We start from the raw sequence: 17,338 nt of genomic DNA, 5'->3' as shown, positions 1-17,338 counted from the left end.
GATGGATCAACGGATCGATCGAAGGAGGATTGGGAATCCGAAGGTGGTGTATTGGTATTCTCTCCAGGAGATGATGCAACGGGCTTGTTATTCAGCTAATGGTGGATGATCTGAAGATGCAGATACTAACTTTTTAATATATCTTATCCAGGCAAGCCCCGGTGCATAACCCCCTACTTTCTACAGTTTAAATTATATTTGTGCATTAAGTTTCAAGGAGTTGAATGAAACCCACTTGCATATACATCTTTATTCCTATGAGTCTTACTAGTATGATAGGATCATGGAGAATGCTATGCTACAGGACTCCGGTAGAAGTCGAGTGATTGCCTGTCACTCGCGAGATATAGGAAATATGTTACTATAGGATTATCACTTGGAATATATAAAATAGTGGAAAGGAAAATGGTGATCGGGCAGGGATATGGTTTGGGTATTGATGGGTGTAAGAAGTTGTGTCGCCGTGGAGGCGGGTCATAGCTTGGTTACACTGTTTTTCCCTGTCTGGTCGGTTAAGGACCGATCGTTGCATATGACTCTAGGCAGGTCACAGACTTATTATCCCGAGCACATACTTGTGTATGGGCGCTTGGAAGACTTGTTGCTCTCTTGTCGCAGATCCGGCTCTTTTCGGATCGACTGTCAGGGTTTGTTTTTGGTGGAGGAGGTCCTTGCACCGCACTGAGTCCGGTACTCAGGGGCGGGGGCTTGGAGTCCCAATTTGGACGGGGACCTAGACACTCGGGACAGGAGAGTGATGGGTTGGTCCTGCTTATGCCCGGGGTACAAGCGGGGCGTGTGTTTTTGGGGTACCTAGCTGGGGGCATTGATTCGCGAATCGCCGGACTATCCGGTACGGCTTGTCTACGGTTTAGCATCGTAGTAAGAACTGAAGATGAAAGATGGAAGATGGACAAAGGAAATCTGATTGCTTACCACCTGCTTGAAAGTAGCACAGGTGCTTACATAGAATGGTTAGTTAATGAACCAATACGGCTATTAATAAAGAACCGAATATAAGGACGCACGCTTAGTAATGTTTTCTGCAAATGCAACCCACAAACTAGATAGCCTTGCATATCCTTAGAGTCTTTTCTTTTCTCCATCGGGTAAGTCTTGCTGAGTACAATTGAGTACTCAGGGTTTTATTCCCCCTGTTGTAGGTAACAGGTGGAGGCTTGAGCTGACTTTTGTGTGTGGATTCCTCCTGGTGGGCTCAGAGAGGATTTCCTTTACGCTGCGATCGTAGTTGCTATTTATAACTCTCACCAAATGCTTTTATAAATGAAAGTTCATAATCTGTTGTCGTAGTGTATATCTCAATACTTCATCATGTCATTAATAGATGTTTATTTCTGCTGTAACTCTGTTCACATGTTTCTATTCCGCTGTTCAATTAAATTGTTTATAACTCTGATAATATGATTTCATTCCGCTGTTATATTAATAAATATTATACTCTGATGTTGTATTAAAAGTGATGTAAGAAATGGTTACGAATGATGTAAGCTTTATTCTCTTATTTGTGATCCTGATGGTAAAAATGTGGATTTTCGGGTTCTCCCCTGGGGTGTGTCCAACGGAACCGAGTAATTTAGTATTGTCCCTCGAGTGCTTAGTGTCCAATGGAAGACAAGCACTTCTGTGAGGCATTAGATTAGGCGGTTCTGCCACAAGCTATCTTTCGACGCTCCACCAGAAAAAGCACAAGACCCCTCACAATCACCACGATTGGAGCCGAAGACAATCACCATGATCGGAGCCGAAGACAATCACCAACCTCCACTCAACGATCCTCGCTGCTCCAAGCCATCTAGGTGGCGGCAACCACCAAGAGAAACAAGTGAATCCCACAGGGAAACACGAATACCAAGTGCCTCTAGATGCAATCACTCAAGCAATACACTTGGATTCTCTCTCAATCTCACAATGATGATGGATCAATGATGCAGATAAGTGAAAGGGCTTTGACTAAGCTCACAAGGTTGCTATATAAATGCAAATGGCCAAGAGAGTGAGCTTGAGCCAGCCATATGGCTTAAATAGAAGCCCCCACAAAATAGAGCCGTTAGGCTACTCACTGCACTGAACACGGGACGATCGGACGCTTCGGTCATATCGACCGGACGTAGGACCCTAGCGTCCAGTCGTGCGATGCACGCCACGTGTCCCCTCTCTTCAAATACTGAGCACCCGATCCTAACGGTTAAGTGATGACTGGACGTGTGGCTGCGAAGTGACTGGACACTGGACCTCAGCGTTCGGTCGTTTCCAGTAAGCATCCAGAAGCGAGAAATCATGACCGGACGCGTCCGATCTTGCTCGACTGGACTCACCCAGCGTTCGGACACACGACGTCTCCTCTGTGCGCTGCCACGTCAGCAGAACTGGATGCACCCCGTTAGCGTCCGGTCACTAAGTGACCCAACGTCCAGTCAAAGACCGACGCCCGCGTCTTCACACTTTCCCTGACCGGACGTGCTGGTCCAACTAAGACCTGCATCCGATCACTTACAGTGACCTCCGTTTTTTCTGTAAAGAGCGCCGGTGAAGTTTCTAACTCTTGCTCAAATGTGCCAACCACCAAGTGTATCACCTTGTGCACATGTGTTAGCATATTTTCACAAACATTTTCAAGGGTGTTAGCACTCCACTAGATCCTAAATGCATATGCAATGAGTTAGAGCATCTAGTGGCACTTTGATAACTGCATTTTAATACGAGTTTCACCCCTCTTAATAGTATGACTATCGATCCTAAATGTGATCACACTCACTAAGTGTCTCGATCACTAAAATAAAATGGCTCCTACTATTTATACATTTGCCTTGAGCCTTTTGTTTTTCTCTTTCTTCTTTTCCAAGTTTAAGCATTTGATCATCACCATGCCATCACCATCACAATGATCTTTAACATTGCTTCATTACTTGGACTAGTGCTACCTATCTCATAATCACTTTGATAAACTAGATTAGCACTTAGGGTTTCATCAATTAACCAAAACCAAACTAGAGCTTTCACCACCTTAGCTTAGTCCTCAACCTCAGGCAAAATCAATGAATGCAAAGGCTGGTTCGTATTGTATGACACTTCTCTATCATGAAACCACGACTGCTGTAGTGCTGCACTCTCTCCGATCTCTAGCTAGTTCTCTCGCCTCATGGTCATCATCGAAACCCGCCCTCGTCGTGCATGACATGATGTTTCCCACAATAGCCACCCACCATATATAATACTCTATTCCAAATTATAAGTCATTTTAATTTTTTTGAGAGTAAAAACATCTCAAGTTTGACCAAAATTATAGGGAGAATTATAAAGATTTATGACATCAAAGAGAAATACTTTGAAAATATAATTAATGAAGAATATAATGATATTTATTTGGTATCATAATGTTATTATTTTATTATATAAATTTGGTCAAACTTGAGATGTTTAGACTCTTCAAGAAAGTTAGAATAACTTATAATTTAGGATGGAGGGAGTATCTATTACTCCATCCATTTAAAATTGTAAACCACTGATTTTCTCTCTCTCTCTCTCTCTTTATATATATATATATATACCTTTCGCTACTTATATAGATATGAATTATGTCTAGTACATAATAGACATCCAATTATCTAGTTATGGCGTTAATTAGTGCGTGTGTTGTTATTTCTCTCTCCCTATTTTGTCGAACAACTTTCTCTCTCCCTATTAATCTCTAATGGCATCTATATGCTTTAGGATTATCTTTCTTTATCTTCCCCTCTCTTTTTATTCCTGTTGTTACAGTGATTTTTTGCTTGTGAATTAGGTTAGTCGAGTGGAGATTAGAGACTTAGAGCTAACTAAATTTTTCTTCCTTCTTTCTCTATAACTTTCTGTGTCATTTTATACTTTTAGCTTTCCTTTCTATCGCAAAATAAACATTAATTTGGTTGTTATATATACCCTTGCCAACTTAATATAGATATAGGTATTTGCATACGCGCGCATTTCATCATGTGTGGTTATTGTTTTTTTTAGAAATATGTGTGGTTATTGTTGTTGTTATTACCAAAATAGCCACCTCTATGGTTAAAATCTTGCCTCCGCCTAAGCTGGACTCCGGCAATAGTTCATAAAGCTAAAATAAACTTTTTTTTGGAAAAGAAAAGTGGCAACAAGGTAGCCCAACAGAGCAACTCGTTGGCCCAGGAGAACATTGAAGCATGAGGCTCCGTGGGCCTGCAACGGAAGTGCATAAAGTGGCCCAACAGAGCGTGACTAAGCTCACAAGGTTGCTATATTAATGCAAATGGCCAAGAGAGTGAGCTTGAGCCGGTCATGAGGCTTAAAAAGAAGCCCCCATAAAATAGAGTCGTTGGGCTACTCACTACACTAAACATGGGATGACCGGACGCAGGACCCCAGCGTCCGGTCGTGCGATGCACGCCACATGTCCCCTCTCTTCAAATACTGAGCGCCCGATCCTAACGGTTAAGTGATGACCGGACGCGCGGCTACGAAGTGACCGGACGCTGGACCTCAGCGTCCAGTCGTTTCCAGTAAGCATCCAGAAGCGAGAAATCACGACCGGACGCGTCCGGTCATGCTCGACCGAACTCACCCAGCGTTCGGACACACGACGTCTCCTCTGTGCGCTGCCACGTCAGCAGGACCGGATGCACCCTGTCAGCGTCTGGTCACTAAGTGACCCAGCATCCGATCAAGGACCGACGCCAGCGTCTTCACACTTTCCCTGACCGGACGTGCTGGTCCAACTGAGACTTGCGTCCGGTCACTTACAGTGACCTCCGTCTTTTCTGTAAAGGGCGTCGGTGAAGTTTCTAACTCTTGCTCAAATGTGCCAACCACCAAGTGTATCACCTTGTGCACATGTGTTAGCATATTTTCATAAACATTTTCTAGGGTGTTAGCACTCCACTAGATCCTAAATGCATATGCAATGAGTTAGAGCATCTAGTGGCACTTTGATAACTGCATTTCAATACGAGTTTCACCCCTCTTAATAGTACGACTATCGATCCTAAATGTGATCACACTCACTAAGTGTCTCGATCACTAAAATAAAATCTCTCATACTATTTATACCTTTGACTTGAGCCTTTTGTTTTTCTCTTTCTTCTTTTACAAGTTTAAGCATTTGATCATCACCATGCCATCACCATCACAATGATCTTTACCATTGCTTCTTTACTTGGAGTAGTGCTACCTATCTCATAATCACTTTGATAAACTAGATTAGCACTTAGAGTTTCATCAATTAACCAAAACTAAACTAGAGCTTTCACCACCTTAGCTTATTCCTCAACCTCAGGCAAAATCAATGAATGCAAAGGCTGGTTCGTATTGTATGACACTTCCCCATCATGAAACCACGGCTGCTGCACTCTCTCTGATCTCTAGCTAGTTCTCTCGCCTCATGGTCACCGTCGAAACCCACCCTCGTCATGCATGACATGATGTTTCCCACAACAGCCACCCACCATATATAATACTCTATTCCAAATTATAAGTCATTTTAATTTTTTTGAGAGTAAAAACATCTCAAGTTTGACCAAAATTATAGGGAGAATTATAAAGATTTATGACATCAAAGAGAAATACTTTGAAAATATAATTAATGAAGAATATAATGATATTTATTTGGTATCATAATGTTATTATTTTATTATATAAATTTGGTCAAACTTGAGATGTTTAGACTCTTCAAGAAAGTTAGAATAACTTATAATTTAGGATGGAGGGAGTATCTATTACTCCATCCATTTAAAATTGTAAACCACTGATTTTTTCTCTCTCTCTCTCTCTCTCTCTCTATATCTTTCGCTACTTATATAGATATGAATTATGTCTAGTACACAATAGACATCCAATTATCTAGTTATGGCGTTAATTAGTGCGTGTGTTGTTATTTCTCTCTCCCTATTTCGTCGAACAACTTTCTCTCTCCCTATTAATCTCTAATGGCATCTATATGCTTTAGGATTATCTTTCTTTATCTTCCCCTCTCTTTTTATTCCTGTTGTTACAGTGATTTTTTGCTTGTGAATTAGGTTAGTCGAGTGGAGATTAGAGACTTAGAGCTAACTAAATTTTTCTTCCTTCTTTCTCTATAACTTTCTGTGTCATTTTATACTTTTAGCTTTCCTTTCTATCGCAAAATAAACATTAATTTGGTTGTTATATATACCCTTGCCAACTTAATATAGATATAGGTATTTGCATACGCGCGCATTTCATCATGTGTGGTTATTGTTTTTTTAGAAATATGTGTGGTTATTGTTGTTGTTATTACCAAAATAGCCACCTCTATGGTTAAAATCTTGCCTCCGCCTAAGCTGGACTCCGGCAATAGTTCATAAAGCTAAAATAAACACTTCGCTGCCTCTTCCTTCACCTGTCCCTCTGACCAAACGTCGCGTCGCATTAACTTAGCCAACTGCTGCCACTGACATCGACCGCATGCTCGGCACAGTACAGCGGAATGGCCGACGGGACGGGGGGCGGGACTGGACAGGGGTTACCCGCCACTGTGCCCACCGCTATGCACATGGTTGACGCCCATGCCTCACTGTGCTACCAACTCCTGCTCCGAGAACAACGTGGCGTGGGGAGCCACGACCGGGATATTGTGGCCTCGGAATCGGTACCCAGGACCAATAATTCCCTCCAAAGCCTCGGCAGTTTGCTTCAGGGGCTCGGCAGCCTGGGGATCCATGTCCGCCGAGCCCCCACGATGGCTCGGCCTCGGCATCTACAGAGCCTCGGCCCCCTACGATGTCATCGCATGATGACTGGCACGTCACCCGCCATGCCCTGCCTCAAGCTGTACTGGAGCCCCACGACGTACAAGATCAAGTATGACCAGCGCGTCACTTCTGCACGACAAGGACAGGGCCACTCCATCGACCATACCACAACAGTGGCCGGCTACAGGGCTCAGACACGCCATCCCCACTTATCGGACACTATGTAGCAACATATGTACTTCCTGGTTCTCCCTTAGAGTATAAAAGGGAGGGGCCGGGGCCATTTCTAGGGGGGAGGAGAACGACAAGCAGAAAGAGGAACTCACCAATAGAACCACACACTTCTACGCTGCTTGAGAACAACGCCTCAAGCAGCTCGCACCACCCCCGGCCGAGACCTGGGGCTAGCTCCCTCTCTCACCTAGCTTGTAACCCCCTACTACGAGCACTTCGGTGCAAGGAATACAAGATCGATCTCTCAGACTGGACGTAGGGCGTTGATTGCCTGAATCAGTATAAACCTTGTGTCTCTTTGCATCACCATCAGGGATCAGGGGCACGCAGCACAAATTCACTCATTGGTTAAGGACCCCCCCCGGTCCGAAACACCGACAGTTGGCGTGCCAGGTAGGGGCTCGCTGCGTGTTAGCTTCATTGTCCCAGAAAGTTCTGGATGGCAGACCCCGTACGACCATTATGTCTCGGCACGGTGGTATGGTTCGGGAGCCTAGAGTTCATGTCTCTAGGATGTGGATACGATATGGTACTCCTCGCACCCCGAGCTCCACAGCCCAACGACGTTACCACAGACCCGCGGCCCAGGCACAGGTAGCGTCTGGGCCGCTGCTCCCGTAGCACTCGCCAGGCGCGACGCGAGCGGGAACGCTCCAACACCACGCAAGCTCGGGGCGATGTGCCACGCTCCGCCGGTATCCCTTGCCCAGCTGTTGGTGCAGAGTCCCTGGTCGGGAACTTATCTAACCTGAGCTTGGGCAAGGAAAAGATTCCAGTGATGCACGGCAATGCCTCATCATCAAGCTCTGTCCCGCCACCTCCTGAGGGGGCAGCCCCGGTGGAGCGGCGCCTGGCAGTAGCACCATCCCCGTACCCCTTCAGGTTGATAAACGCTGCCGCCGCCTTCGCTTCCGCCTACGCTTCCAAGCACACAGAGCCCTCAGAACTCCACCAATGTTTCGCTCTTGACTTCTCCCCCGCAACATCGGTGCACGCCCACGCCGACTCCTCGGAAGAAGACAAGACGTGGGCTGGAGCAGACTCCTCTAGTCTTTGTGACCCCGAAGCCATGCGCCGCTTCATGACTGCAAGCGACTACTGCTTCGGCTACTCCGACTCCGACGACGAAGGGACTTACGATCCGTCTTGTGAGTGCTTCCACGTCGGGCTCGGGATGCCAAGGGCAGGCGAAGAGGACGAGAGGACAGGCAACCCTTCCCCGCCCCGGCTAGGGGCGGGCGATGCCACACCTCCGTGTCTCAAAGCCCCGGCAGCATGGAACGAGAATCTCGTCCGCGGGGAGCATCGACGCCCAGACCTGGAGCAGCTCCGCGAGCTTCAAGCCAAGGTCGAGCAAGACCGACTCCTCCTGCAACAGCTTTGGGACACTCTCGAGCAGGAGCAGCAAGGGCACGGTGAGGGCGGAGGAGCCCGATGGAGGGCCCGCGACGTCCATCACCGCATCAACGACAACGAGGGGGGTGAGCCACCCCCAATCTTTAATCACGCTAGCCAGAATGTCACAGCAGCTGCGATGCTGGTCCGAGCAATGCCTAAGCCCTCCACCACCAAGGGGCGACAGGTCCATGGAGAGCTCTGCGACCTCCTCGAGACTGCTGTGGTGCAGCAGGCCGAAAGTTCCGCCTCCCGCCGGCGTGGAGGCACTTCGGAGCAACCCACGGCGCAACCTCGCCGGGGCCAGGGTGCCTCGGTCCGTCCTGAGCTCGCTCGCGCACCGACGGCCAATGGGGCCCCCTCGGTGCGTGATCGACCTAGAGACCAACACGAGGCACAAGGCGACCACGAAGTAGTTGGCAGGCGACGGTGCCACGACGACAGAGCCGGCCGGGGCTACCACCCACACCGAGGCGGCCGCTACGACAGCGAAGAGGACCGTAGTCCTTCTCCCGAGCCACCTGGCCCTCGGGTCTTTAGTAGAGCCATCCGCAACGCTCACTTCCTAGCCCGGTTCCGGCAACCTACCAACCTCACAAAGTATAGCGGCGAGACGAACCCCGAGCTATGGCTAGCCGATTATCGCCTAGCTTGTCAGCTAGGTGGTGCGGACGATGACCTGCTCATCATCCGCAACCTCCCTTTGTTCTTGTTAGACTCAGCAAGAGCCTGGCTCGAACACCTTCCCCCCGCACAGATCCACGACTGGCACAACTTGGTGAGGGTCTTCGTCAGAAATTTCCAGGGCACCTACGTGCGCCCCAAGAACTCCTGGGACCTCAAAGGTTGCCGCCAGAAGCCGGACGAATCTCTTCGAGATTTCATCTGGCGCTTCTCCAAGAAATGCACCGAGTTGCCCCGCGTCAGTGACTCGGAAATCATCCAAGCATTCTTCTCTGGCACCTCCTGCCGAGACCTGGTCCGAGAATTGGGCCGGAATGTACCAACCACAGCGGCCGCACTCCTCGACATTGCCACCAACTTCGCCTCGGGCGAAGAGGCGATTGGGGCCATCTTCCCCAACAACGATGCCAAGGGGAAGCAGAAGGACGAGGCCCCCGATGCCTCGCCCACCCGCATCCCCAAGAGAAAGAAGAAGGGTCGCCCAGGGAAGCAGGAGGTCCTCGAGGCCGGCCATGTCACCGCAGCAGATCGTAGGAATCCCCAGGGCCCCAGGCTATTTGATGACATGCTTAAGAAGCCCTGTCCTTACCATCAAGGTCCGGTGAAGCATGCCCTCGAGGAGTGCACCATGCTTCAGCATTACTACGCCAGGCTTGGGCTCCCCGACGACGATGACACCAGGAAAAGGGGCACCGGCAAGAGGGACAGTGATAAAGATGATGGGTTCCCCGAGGTACGCAACACCTTCATGATCTTTGGCGGACCCTCGGCATGCCTCATGGCGCGCCAGCGAAAGAGGGAACGCCGGGAGGTCTTCTCGGTCAAGGTGGCCACCCCCCGGTACCTCGATTGGTCTCGGGAGGCAATCACCTTTGATCGGGATGACCACTCCAATTATGTTCCAAACCCCGGGCAGTACCCGCTTGTCGTCGACCCGATCGTCGGCAACACCCGGCTTGCCAAAGTGCTCATGGACGGAGGCAGCGGCCTCAACATCCTCTACGTCAACACTCTGGAGCTCCTGGAGCTCGACCAGTCACGGCTCCGAGGCGGTTCCGCGCCCTTCCACGGCGTTGTGCCAGGAAAGCGCACACGACCCCTCGGGCGCATCGACTTACCCGTCTGCTTTGGCACTCCCTCCAACTACCGCAAGGAGGTCCTCACCTTCGAGGTGGTTGGATTCAAGGGGGCTTACCACGCCATCTTGGGGCGCCCGTGCTATGCCAAGTTCATGGCGGTCCCCAACTACACCTACCTCAAGCTCAAGATGCCAGGCCCCAATGGCATCATCACCGTCAGCTCCATGTACAAACATGTATACGACTGCGACGTCGAGTGCATCGAGTACGCCGTGGCCATCATGGAGGCCGAGACCCTCATCGCCGATCTTGGCCAGTTTGGTAGCGAGGTTCCCGACGCCAAGTGGCGCGTCGGGACCTTCGAGCCCGCGGAGGCCGTCAAGCTCATCCCTGTCAATCCCACCATCCCCAACAGCCGAGGACTGAAGATCAGCGCCACCCTCGACAGCAAATAGGAGGCCGTGCTCGTCGACTTTCTCCGTGTGAATGTCGATATGTTCGCGTGGAGTCCCTCGGACATGCCGGGCATACCAAGGGAGGTCGCTAAGCATGCCTTAGATATCTAGGCGGGCTCCAGGCCGGCGAAGCAGCGCCTGCGCCAGTTCGACGAGGAGAAGCGCAGGGCCATCAGCGAAGAAGTGCAGAAGCTCATGGCAGCCGGGTTCATCAAGGAAGTATTCCATCCAGAGTGGTTGGCTAACCCTGTATTAGTCAGGAAGAAAAGTGGCAAGTGGAGGATGTGCGTGGACTACACCGGTCTAAATAAAGCGTGCCCGAAGGTCCCATTCCCACTACCATGAATTGACCAAATCGTCGACTCCACTGCAGGATGCGAAACCCTCTCCTTCCTTGATGCGTATTCCGGTTACCACCAAATCAAGATGAAAGAGTCCGACCAGCTCGTGACTTCTTTCATCACTCCATTCGGCATGTACTGCTACATAACCATGCCGTTCGGCCTCAGAAATGCAGGGGCTACTTACCAGCGGTGCATGATCCAAGTCTTTGGCGAACACATCGGGCGAACCATCGAGGCCTACGTGGATGACATTGTAGTCAAGTCCAGGAAGGCCGGTGATCTCATCGGCGACTTGGAGGTTGCCTTCACATGCCTCAGAGAGAAGGGCATCAAGCTCAACCCCGAGAAGTGTGTCTTCGGGGTTCCCCGAAACATGCTCTTGGGATTTATAGTATCGAAACATGGCATCGAGGCCAACCCAGAGAAGGTCTCGGCCGTGACCAACATGGGCCTAATCCGAGACCTCAAAGGGGTACAGAGGGTCATGGGATGCCTTACGGCCCTAAGCCATTTCATCTCGCGCCTCGGCGAAAAAGGCCTGCCCCTGTACCGCCTCTTGAGAAAGTCTGAGCACTTTTCTTGGACCACCGAGGCCGAGGAAGCCCTCGCTAGGCTAAAAGCACTGCTCACCAACCCCCCCGTCCTAGTTCCGCCCACCGAGGGCGAGCACCTCTTACTCTACATCACCGCGATGACCCAAGTGGTCAGCGCGGCCGTAGTAGTCGAGAGGCAGGAGAAGGGACATGCTTTACCCGTCCAACGACCTGTCTACTTCATCAGCGAAGTGCTCTCCGAGACTAAGACGCGTTACCCCCACATCCAGAAGCTGGTTTACGCCGTAGTCTTGGCTCGACGCAAGCTGCGTCACTACTTTGAGTCCCACCCGGTGACCGTGGTGTCGTCTTTTCCTCTGGGAGAGATAATCCAAAATCGGGAGGCCTCGGGTAGAATAGCCAAGTGGGCTGTCGAACTCATGGGGGAAGCTTTGTCTTTTGCGCCTTGAAAAGCGATCAAATCATAGGTCCTGGCCGACTTTGTAGCCGAGTGGACCGACACACAGCTACCACCCGCTCAGATCCAATCAGAATGCTGGACCATGTACTTCGACGGGTCTCTGATGAAGACTGGGGCTGGCGCGGGCCTGCTCCTGGTCTCGCCCCTCGGAGTACACATGCGCTACATGATTCGGCTTCACTTCGCCGTCTCCAACAATGTGGCCGAATACGAGGCCCTCGTCAACGGCCTGCAAATCGCCATCGAACTAGGAGTGCGATGTCTCGACGTATGGGGTGATTCGTAGCTCGTCGTCGATCAGGTGATGAAAGAGTCAAGCTGCCATGACCCCAAAATGAAGGCGTACTGCACGATAGTACGTCGCCTAGAGAACATGTTCGACGGTCTCGAACTCAACCACGTTGCGCGAAAGTACAACAAGGCCGCGGACGAACTGGCAAAAATGGTGTCGGCGAGGGCCCCGGTCCCCCCAAACATCTTCGCCAGAGACCTCCGCAAACCTTCCATCGACTACACCCCGGCGGCGGAAGATGGCTCACCGGTCAAGCCCGTCGAAGGGCCCGAGGCCCCCTCTGCCGCCGAGGCCCCCGTAGTCGAGCCTGAAGTCATGGAAATCGAAGCATAGCCTCCCGAGGCCGACCAGGGTACGGACTGGCGAACCCCGCTCCTTGATTACCTCACCTGGGGAGAGCTCCCTGCAGACAGGACCGAAGCCCGACGGCTTGCACGATGAGCCAAAACTTACGTCCTCTATGACCACGAGTTGTACAGGCGAAGCCCGTCAGGCATCCTCCAACGATGCATCACTACCGAGGCAGGCCAGGCCCTGCTTTGGGACTTGCACGTGGGAGCCTATGGGCACCATGCGGCGCCTCGGACACTCATCGGAAACACCTTTCACCAAGGTTTCTACTGGCCAACGGCGGTTGCCAACGCCACCAAGCTAGTACGCTCCTACGAGGGATGTCAGTACTAAGCGCGGCAGACGCACCTCCTGGCCCAAGCCCTCCAAACCATCCCCGTCACATGGCCATTCACCGTGTGGGGTCTGGACATGGTTGGGCCTCTGCAGAAGGCCCCCGGGGGCTACACCCACCTGCTGGTAGCCATTGACAAGTTCTCCAAGTGGATCGAGGCTCGCCCGATCACACAAATCAAATCCGAGCAAGCGGTTCTATTCTTCATTGACATCATCCACAGGTTCGGGGTTCCTAACACCATCATCACTGACAATGGGACACAATTCACCGGTCGCAAGTTCCTGATGTTCTACGACGACCACCACATCCGGGTGGCCTGGTCGGCCGTAGGACACCCTAGGACGAATGGCCAAGTAGAGCGTGCCAACGGCATGATCCTACAAGGCCTTAAGCTAAGAATATTCAACCAGTTGAAGAAGTTTGGCAAGAAATGGCTTGCCGAACTCCCATCGGTCATCTGGAGCCTAAGAAACACCCCGAGCCGAGCCACGGGATTCACACCGTTCTTCTTGGTCTATGGAGCCAAGGCCATCCTCCCCACTGACTTAGAATACGGTTCCCCGAGGCTACAGGCGTACAACGAGCAAAGCAACCGCACTGCCCGCGAAGACGCCCTCGACCAACTGGAGGAAGCCCGAGACGTCGCGCTGCTACACTCAGCCAGGTACCAGCAAGCCCTACGACGCTACCAAGCCCGGCGTGTCCGAAGCCGAGACCTGAAGGTGGGCGACCTGGTGCTGAGACTGAGGCAGAGCAACAAGGGCCGCCACAAGCTGACCCCACCCTGGGAAGGGCCGTACATCGTCGCTCAAGTGCTGAAGCCCGGGACCTACAAGTTAGCCAACGAGAAGGGCGAAGTCCTCACCAACGCTTGGAACATAGAACAGCTACGTCGCTTCTACCCTTAAATTTCCGAGCATTGTATATTTTGTTTCTCGAAATACATTAAAGAAGCATCTTTAGTTGTTCTAATTGTTTGAGAAACCCCCCATCAAGGGGAACCTGTCCCGTACCAGGACAAGTCGATTACAAAAAAAATCTATGGACCAGAGGTTCGCCTCAAGAGCAAAAGGCTGGCCGAGCTGAGAGACAAGCCTACGCCTCCGGGCTACGGCAACTCCCTCACCACCTTTCACTCGAGAGGCAGCCCAGGCTCCGTGGGGGCTTTTCAAAAGGACTTGTCTAGAATCGGAACAGAAGGTAAAATGCTTTACGATAACGCTTCAAGGGAGACTCGGCCATGCCTCCGCATGGCCGAACCTCACTCGAGGGCTAGGGAGGGAACCCCCCTAAGTCCCGAACACCATTTCTTAATTGATTTTCAGTTAAATCCCTACGCCAAACTCTCTCTAGTGCGCTCTAACAGATCATTTGTAAAGAACCTAAGGACCAAAAGTATGTCTCAAGGCTAAAAGGCCGGCCGAGCCATGAGAATGACCTACGCCTCCGGGCTACGGCAACTCCCTCACCACCTTTTACCCAAGGGACGACTTAGGCTCCAAGGGAGTTTTTACAGAGGATACGTTCGGAGGCGAGATAGAGGACAGAGGCTCGGAAATACAATAAAGCGATTAGAAAAAACGTATATATACAAGCACCTCACAAAGGCCTCGACGGCCACAAACGTCACGATACAGTAATAAATCTAACTTATTACATGGCCCCCTCGGCCCAGGTCAAGGCGCAGGGTCTCCCGCGTCGGCAGACGGCGAAGGAGGGACCACCTCCTCTTCGAATAGCTTTGCCAACGCCGTGCCAGGGCCCTCGACTGCCGCTTCCAGCTTCATCAGCTCCTCCTCGGCCTCGACGACATCCTCGGATAGGACATAGCCATCACTGACGCCTTTGACATCGACTCCGACGTAGTGCGAGGAGACGACGGCTAGGGCGCGTTTGACGCCTGTGTGTAGTGCCTCTCGTAGTTGCTGATGCACTTGGCCAATCAACGTAGTCAGGCGGCTCCTAAGGGAGCTGCCCGATTGAACCCCCTCCATCTCCAGGGCCTCGCAGACGGTGTGAGCTGCGCTCTGCAGCACCTCGTGCTCCTCGATCTTGCGATCGAGCACTGTCTGCAGCGCGACGGAGGCCTCGGTCAACTGCGAGACCTCATCATCCAACCCTGCGCCAAAACAAGTAGAATAGGATTAAGTGTCAAAGAAAATAGGCCAAACAGGGGCGCGAGGCCTGCGGGACTCACCCTTGGCCTTCTCCTTCCAGCACTGGACCTCGACTCGAGAGGCCTTGGCTGCCCTGGAGGCCTCCTTCTCCAGTTCTGCGTCGCGCCAAGAAGTCAGGTGTCGAACGCATGAAAAGACGAACGAGACAAAGGGAACAGGACTCACCCTCGGCCTTTTCCCTCCATTTTAGGGCGATGCCTTGGGAAGCCTCGGTCGCCTTGGTGGCCTCTGCCCAGGCACCTTTTGTCAGCTCGTGCGCCTGCTGCTCCACACCTAGCTACCCGGCGGTGGCCCTCATTTCTTCTGCCCTAGAGTTGGAGGCGTCTCGCTCGTCGGCCACCCGGGCCAGTTCCTCCTCTAGCTCCTTGACTCATGCCACCAAAGGGGCGATCTGCCCCTGAGCCGTGGCCGCCTTAGCCTCCCAGTTGTCACAGCGAAAACGGAGATCCTCCACCTCCGCGCTCCACGCCGACAGAAGCTCGTTAGCATGGGCGAGCAGCTCCCTCTGCCGACAGAGTTCGTCCCAGATGCCCCTCTCCCGCCGAAGGAATAGCGACTTCCCGAAGGACCGGGCCTCGAGCTCCTAGATAGGCAGAACACAAGTTGAGCACTACGAATAAACCCGGAGAAAAGACGACGTCACACGAGAAAAGGGGGATACATACCTGCGAAACCCCGGGCAGGTCATTGGCCACGACGGACAGCGCTGTCCGCAGCGACTGCTCCGCCAGGCTACGGTACTGCTCGAGGGTGTCCCAACGACCCCCCTCGACCGCGTCCTCAAGTGCAAAGATGGGCTCCCCCTCGGGGTCATCCCGGCTCTGCCACCAGACGCACGGGTGATCCCACCCGTACGGCTCAGGCCGCACTCACACGAGGGCCGCACTTCCCTCGCCCGAATCCGAAGCCAGTTGTTCCACGGCACTAGCCGCCCCGGCATCAGCCACCCCCTTCCCCTAGGAAGCATTGTCGGTAGGGATCGGGCAGACCTCCACCTCCTGGGCGCTCCCTTGTACTGGAAGCACGCTCTAAATTGGCGGCAGGGTTGAGGCTTGCCTCGCCTCCGTCTCCACCTCGAGGTCCGCCGCCCTCGCCGCGCTCACTCCGGCCTCCACCACTTCGGCCCTGAAGTTCCCAGACGCCGCGATCTCCACCACCTCGACCCCTGATGTCCGGAGGGCCTCGGCGACCATGGGGGCCTCGACCTCGACCTCGCCCTCGGTGGCCTCCACAGCCGAGGGGGTCTCGGCCGCACCCACAGTGGCCTCGATAGCTGCAGGTGCTACGGCCTCGCGGAGTGTAGGCTCCTCCTCCTCCTCTCGCCCCACGGCCGCCTGGGTAGCCCCTACCTGGGCGACCAACTCCTGTACCTCCACCGCCCCTGGGGCGATGGAACCCGTGCCCACCTTGAGCGCCTTGCGCGGCGCAAAGGCAGGCGCTTCTGCCTGACGCTTCTTGCTAAGGGCAAAACACGGTCAGAACCGTGACCAAAACAAAAGCAGGAGATGTTAAAAGACTTCACTAGCGAAATACTCACCCCAAGCGGATGCCCAACCGCTTCTTCACCGCGTCCCTCCTCTGCAACGGCGGCGGTGGCGCGGCCCTCGTATCCGCCGAGGCCGGCCGACCTTCGCTGGACTCCGGCGCTCGCTCAACCCCCGGTGGAGCCGGCCCCGCAGCCGCCTGCTCCACCTCTGCCGTCGAGCCCAACGGGCTGACGGTGCGCTTTCCCAACGCCCTCGTCTCAGACGTATCGGCCTTGGCCGCGGGGCAGGCGCTCATTTGCCCCGAGTCACCGTCTCCTCCTCCTCCTTGGGACGCTGGACCACCTGCCGACGCCCCAAGAACCATCTCCCTGACATCAGGGAGGCGGTCGAGGGGACCCCGCTCCACCTCACCACCATCATCGCTGCTCGAATCCTCCACCGACGTCGACGGAGATGCCTCCACTGGGAGACCCTCGAGCTTCTGCTTCCGGCGACGCTTTTCTAGAGCATCGCGCTCAACGATCTTCTTCTTACGTTTTGCCGTCTTAGCATCCTTCTTCTTCTTCTGGGCCTCCACGTACGCCCGGTTCGCCGCTCGTCGCTGTGCGTCTTCAGGGACGGGCAGTGGGGAGGCTCGTATGTCCCTCATCCCCTACAAAAAACGACGAATATGAACAAGGGTTCAGGCCAAGGAGAGGAACAAGGAGGCCTCGGAGGCTGCAGCCGCACACAACTCACCAGGGAAA

The 17,338-nt window shown here is 52.8% G+C and overlaps 1 protein-coding gene across 1 annotated transcript; it reads left to right on the top strand.

The window, feature by feature from the left end:
• Positions 1-10,287: 10,287 nt before the first annotated feature.
• LOC136496203 (uncharacterized) lies at positions 10,288-10,590 on the top strand. Its single transcript, XM_066491887.1, has one exon. It carries the CDS (start codon positions 10,288-10,290, stop codon positions 10,588-10,590), a length of 303 nt encoding a protein of 100 aa, XP_066347984.1.
• Positions 10,591-17,338: the final 6,748 nt, after the last annotated feature.

The sequence above is a fragment of the Miscanthus floridulus genome, chromosome 12 (assembly GCF_019320115.1).
Source record: "Miscanthus floridulus cultivar M001 chromosome 12, ASM1932011v1, whole genome shotgun sequence".
Classification (NCBI taxonomy): domain Eukaryota; kingdom Viridiplantae; phylum Streptophyta; class Magnoliopsida; order Poales; family Poaceae; genus Miscanthus; species Miscanthus floridulus.
The sequence above is the reverse complement of the archived record's forward strand: the minus strand, read 5'-3'. Positions and strand labels throughout refer to the sequence as shown.

Excerpts from the sequence above, each read along its gene's own strand:
- LOC136496203 (XM_066491887.1), top strand. The coding sequence starts at position 10,288 with ATGGCGGTCCCCAACTACACCTACCTCAAGCTCAAGATGCCAGGCCCC.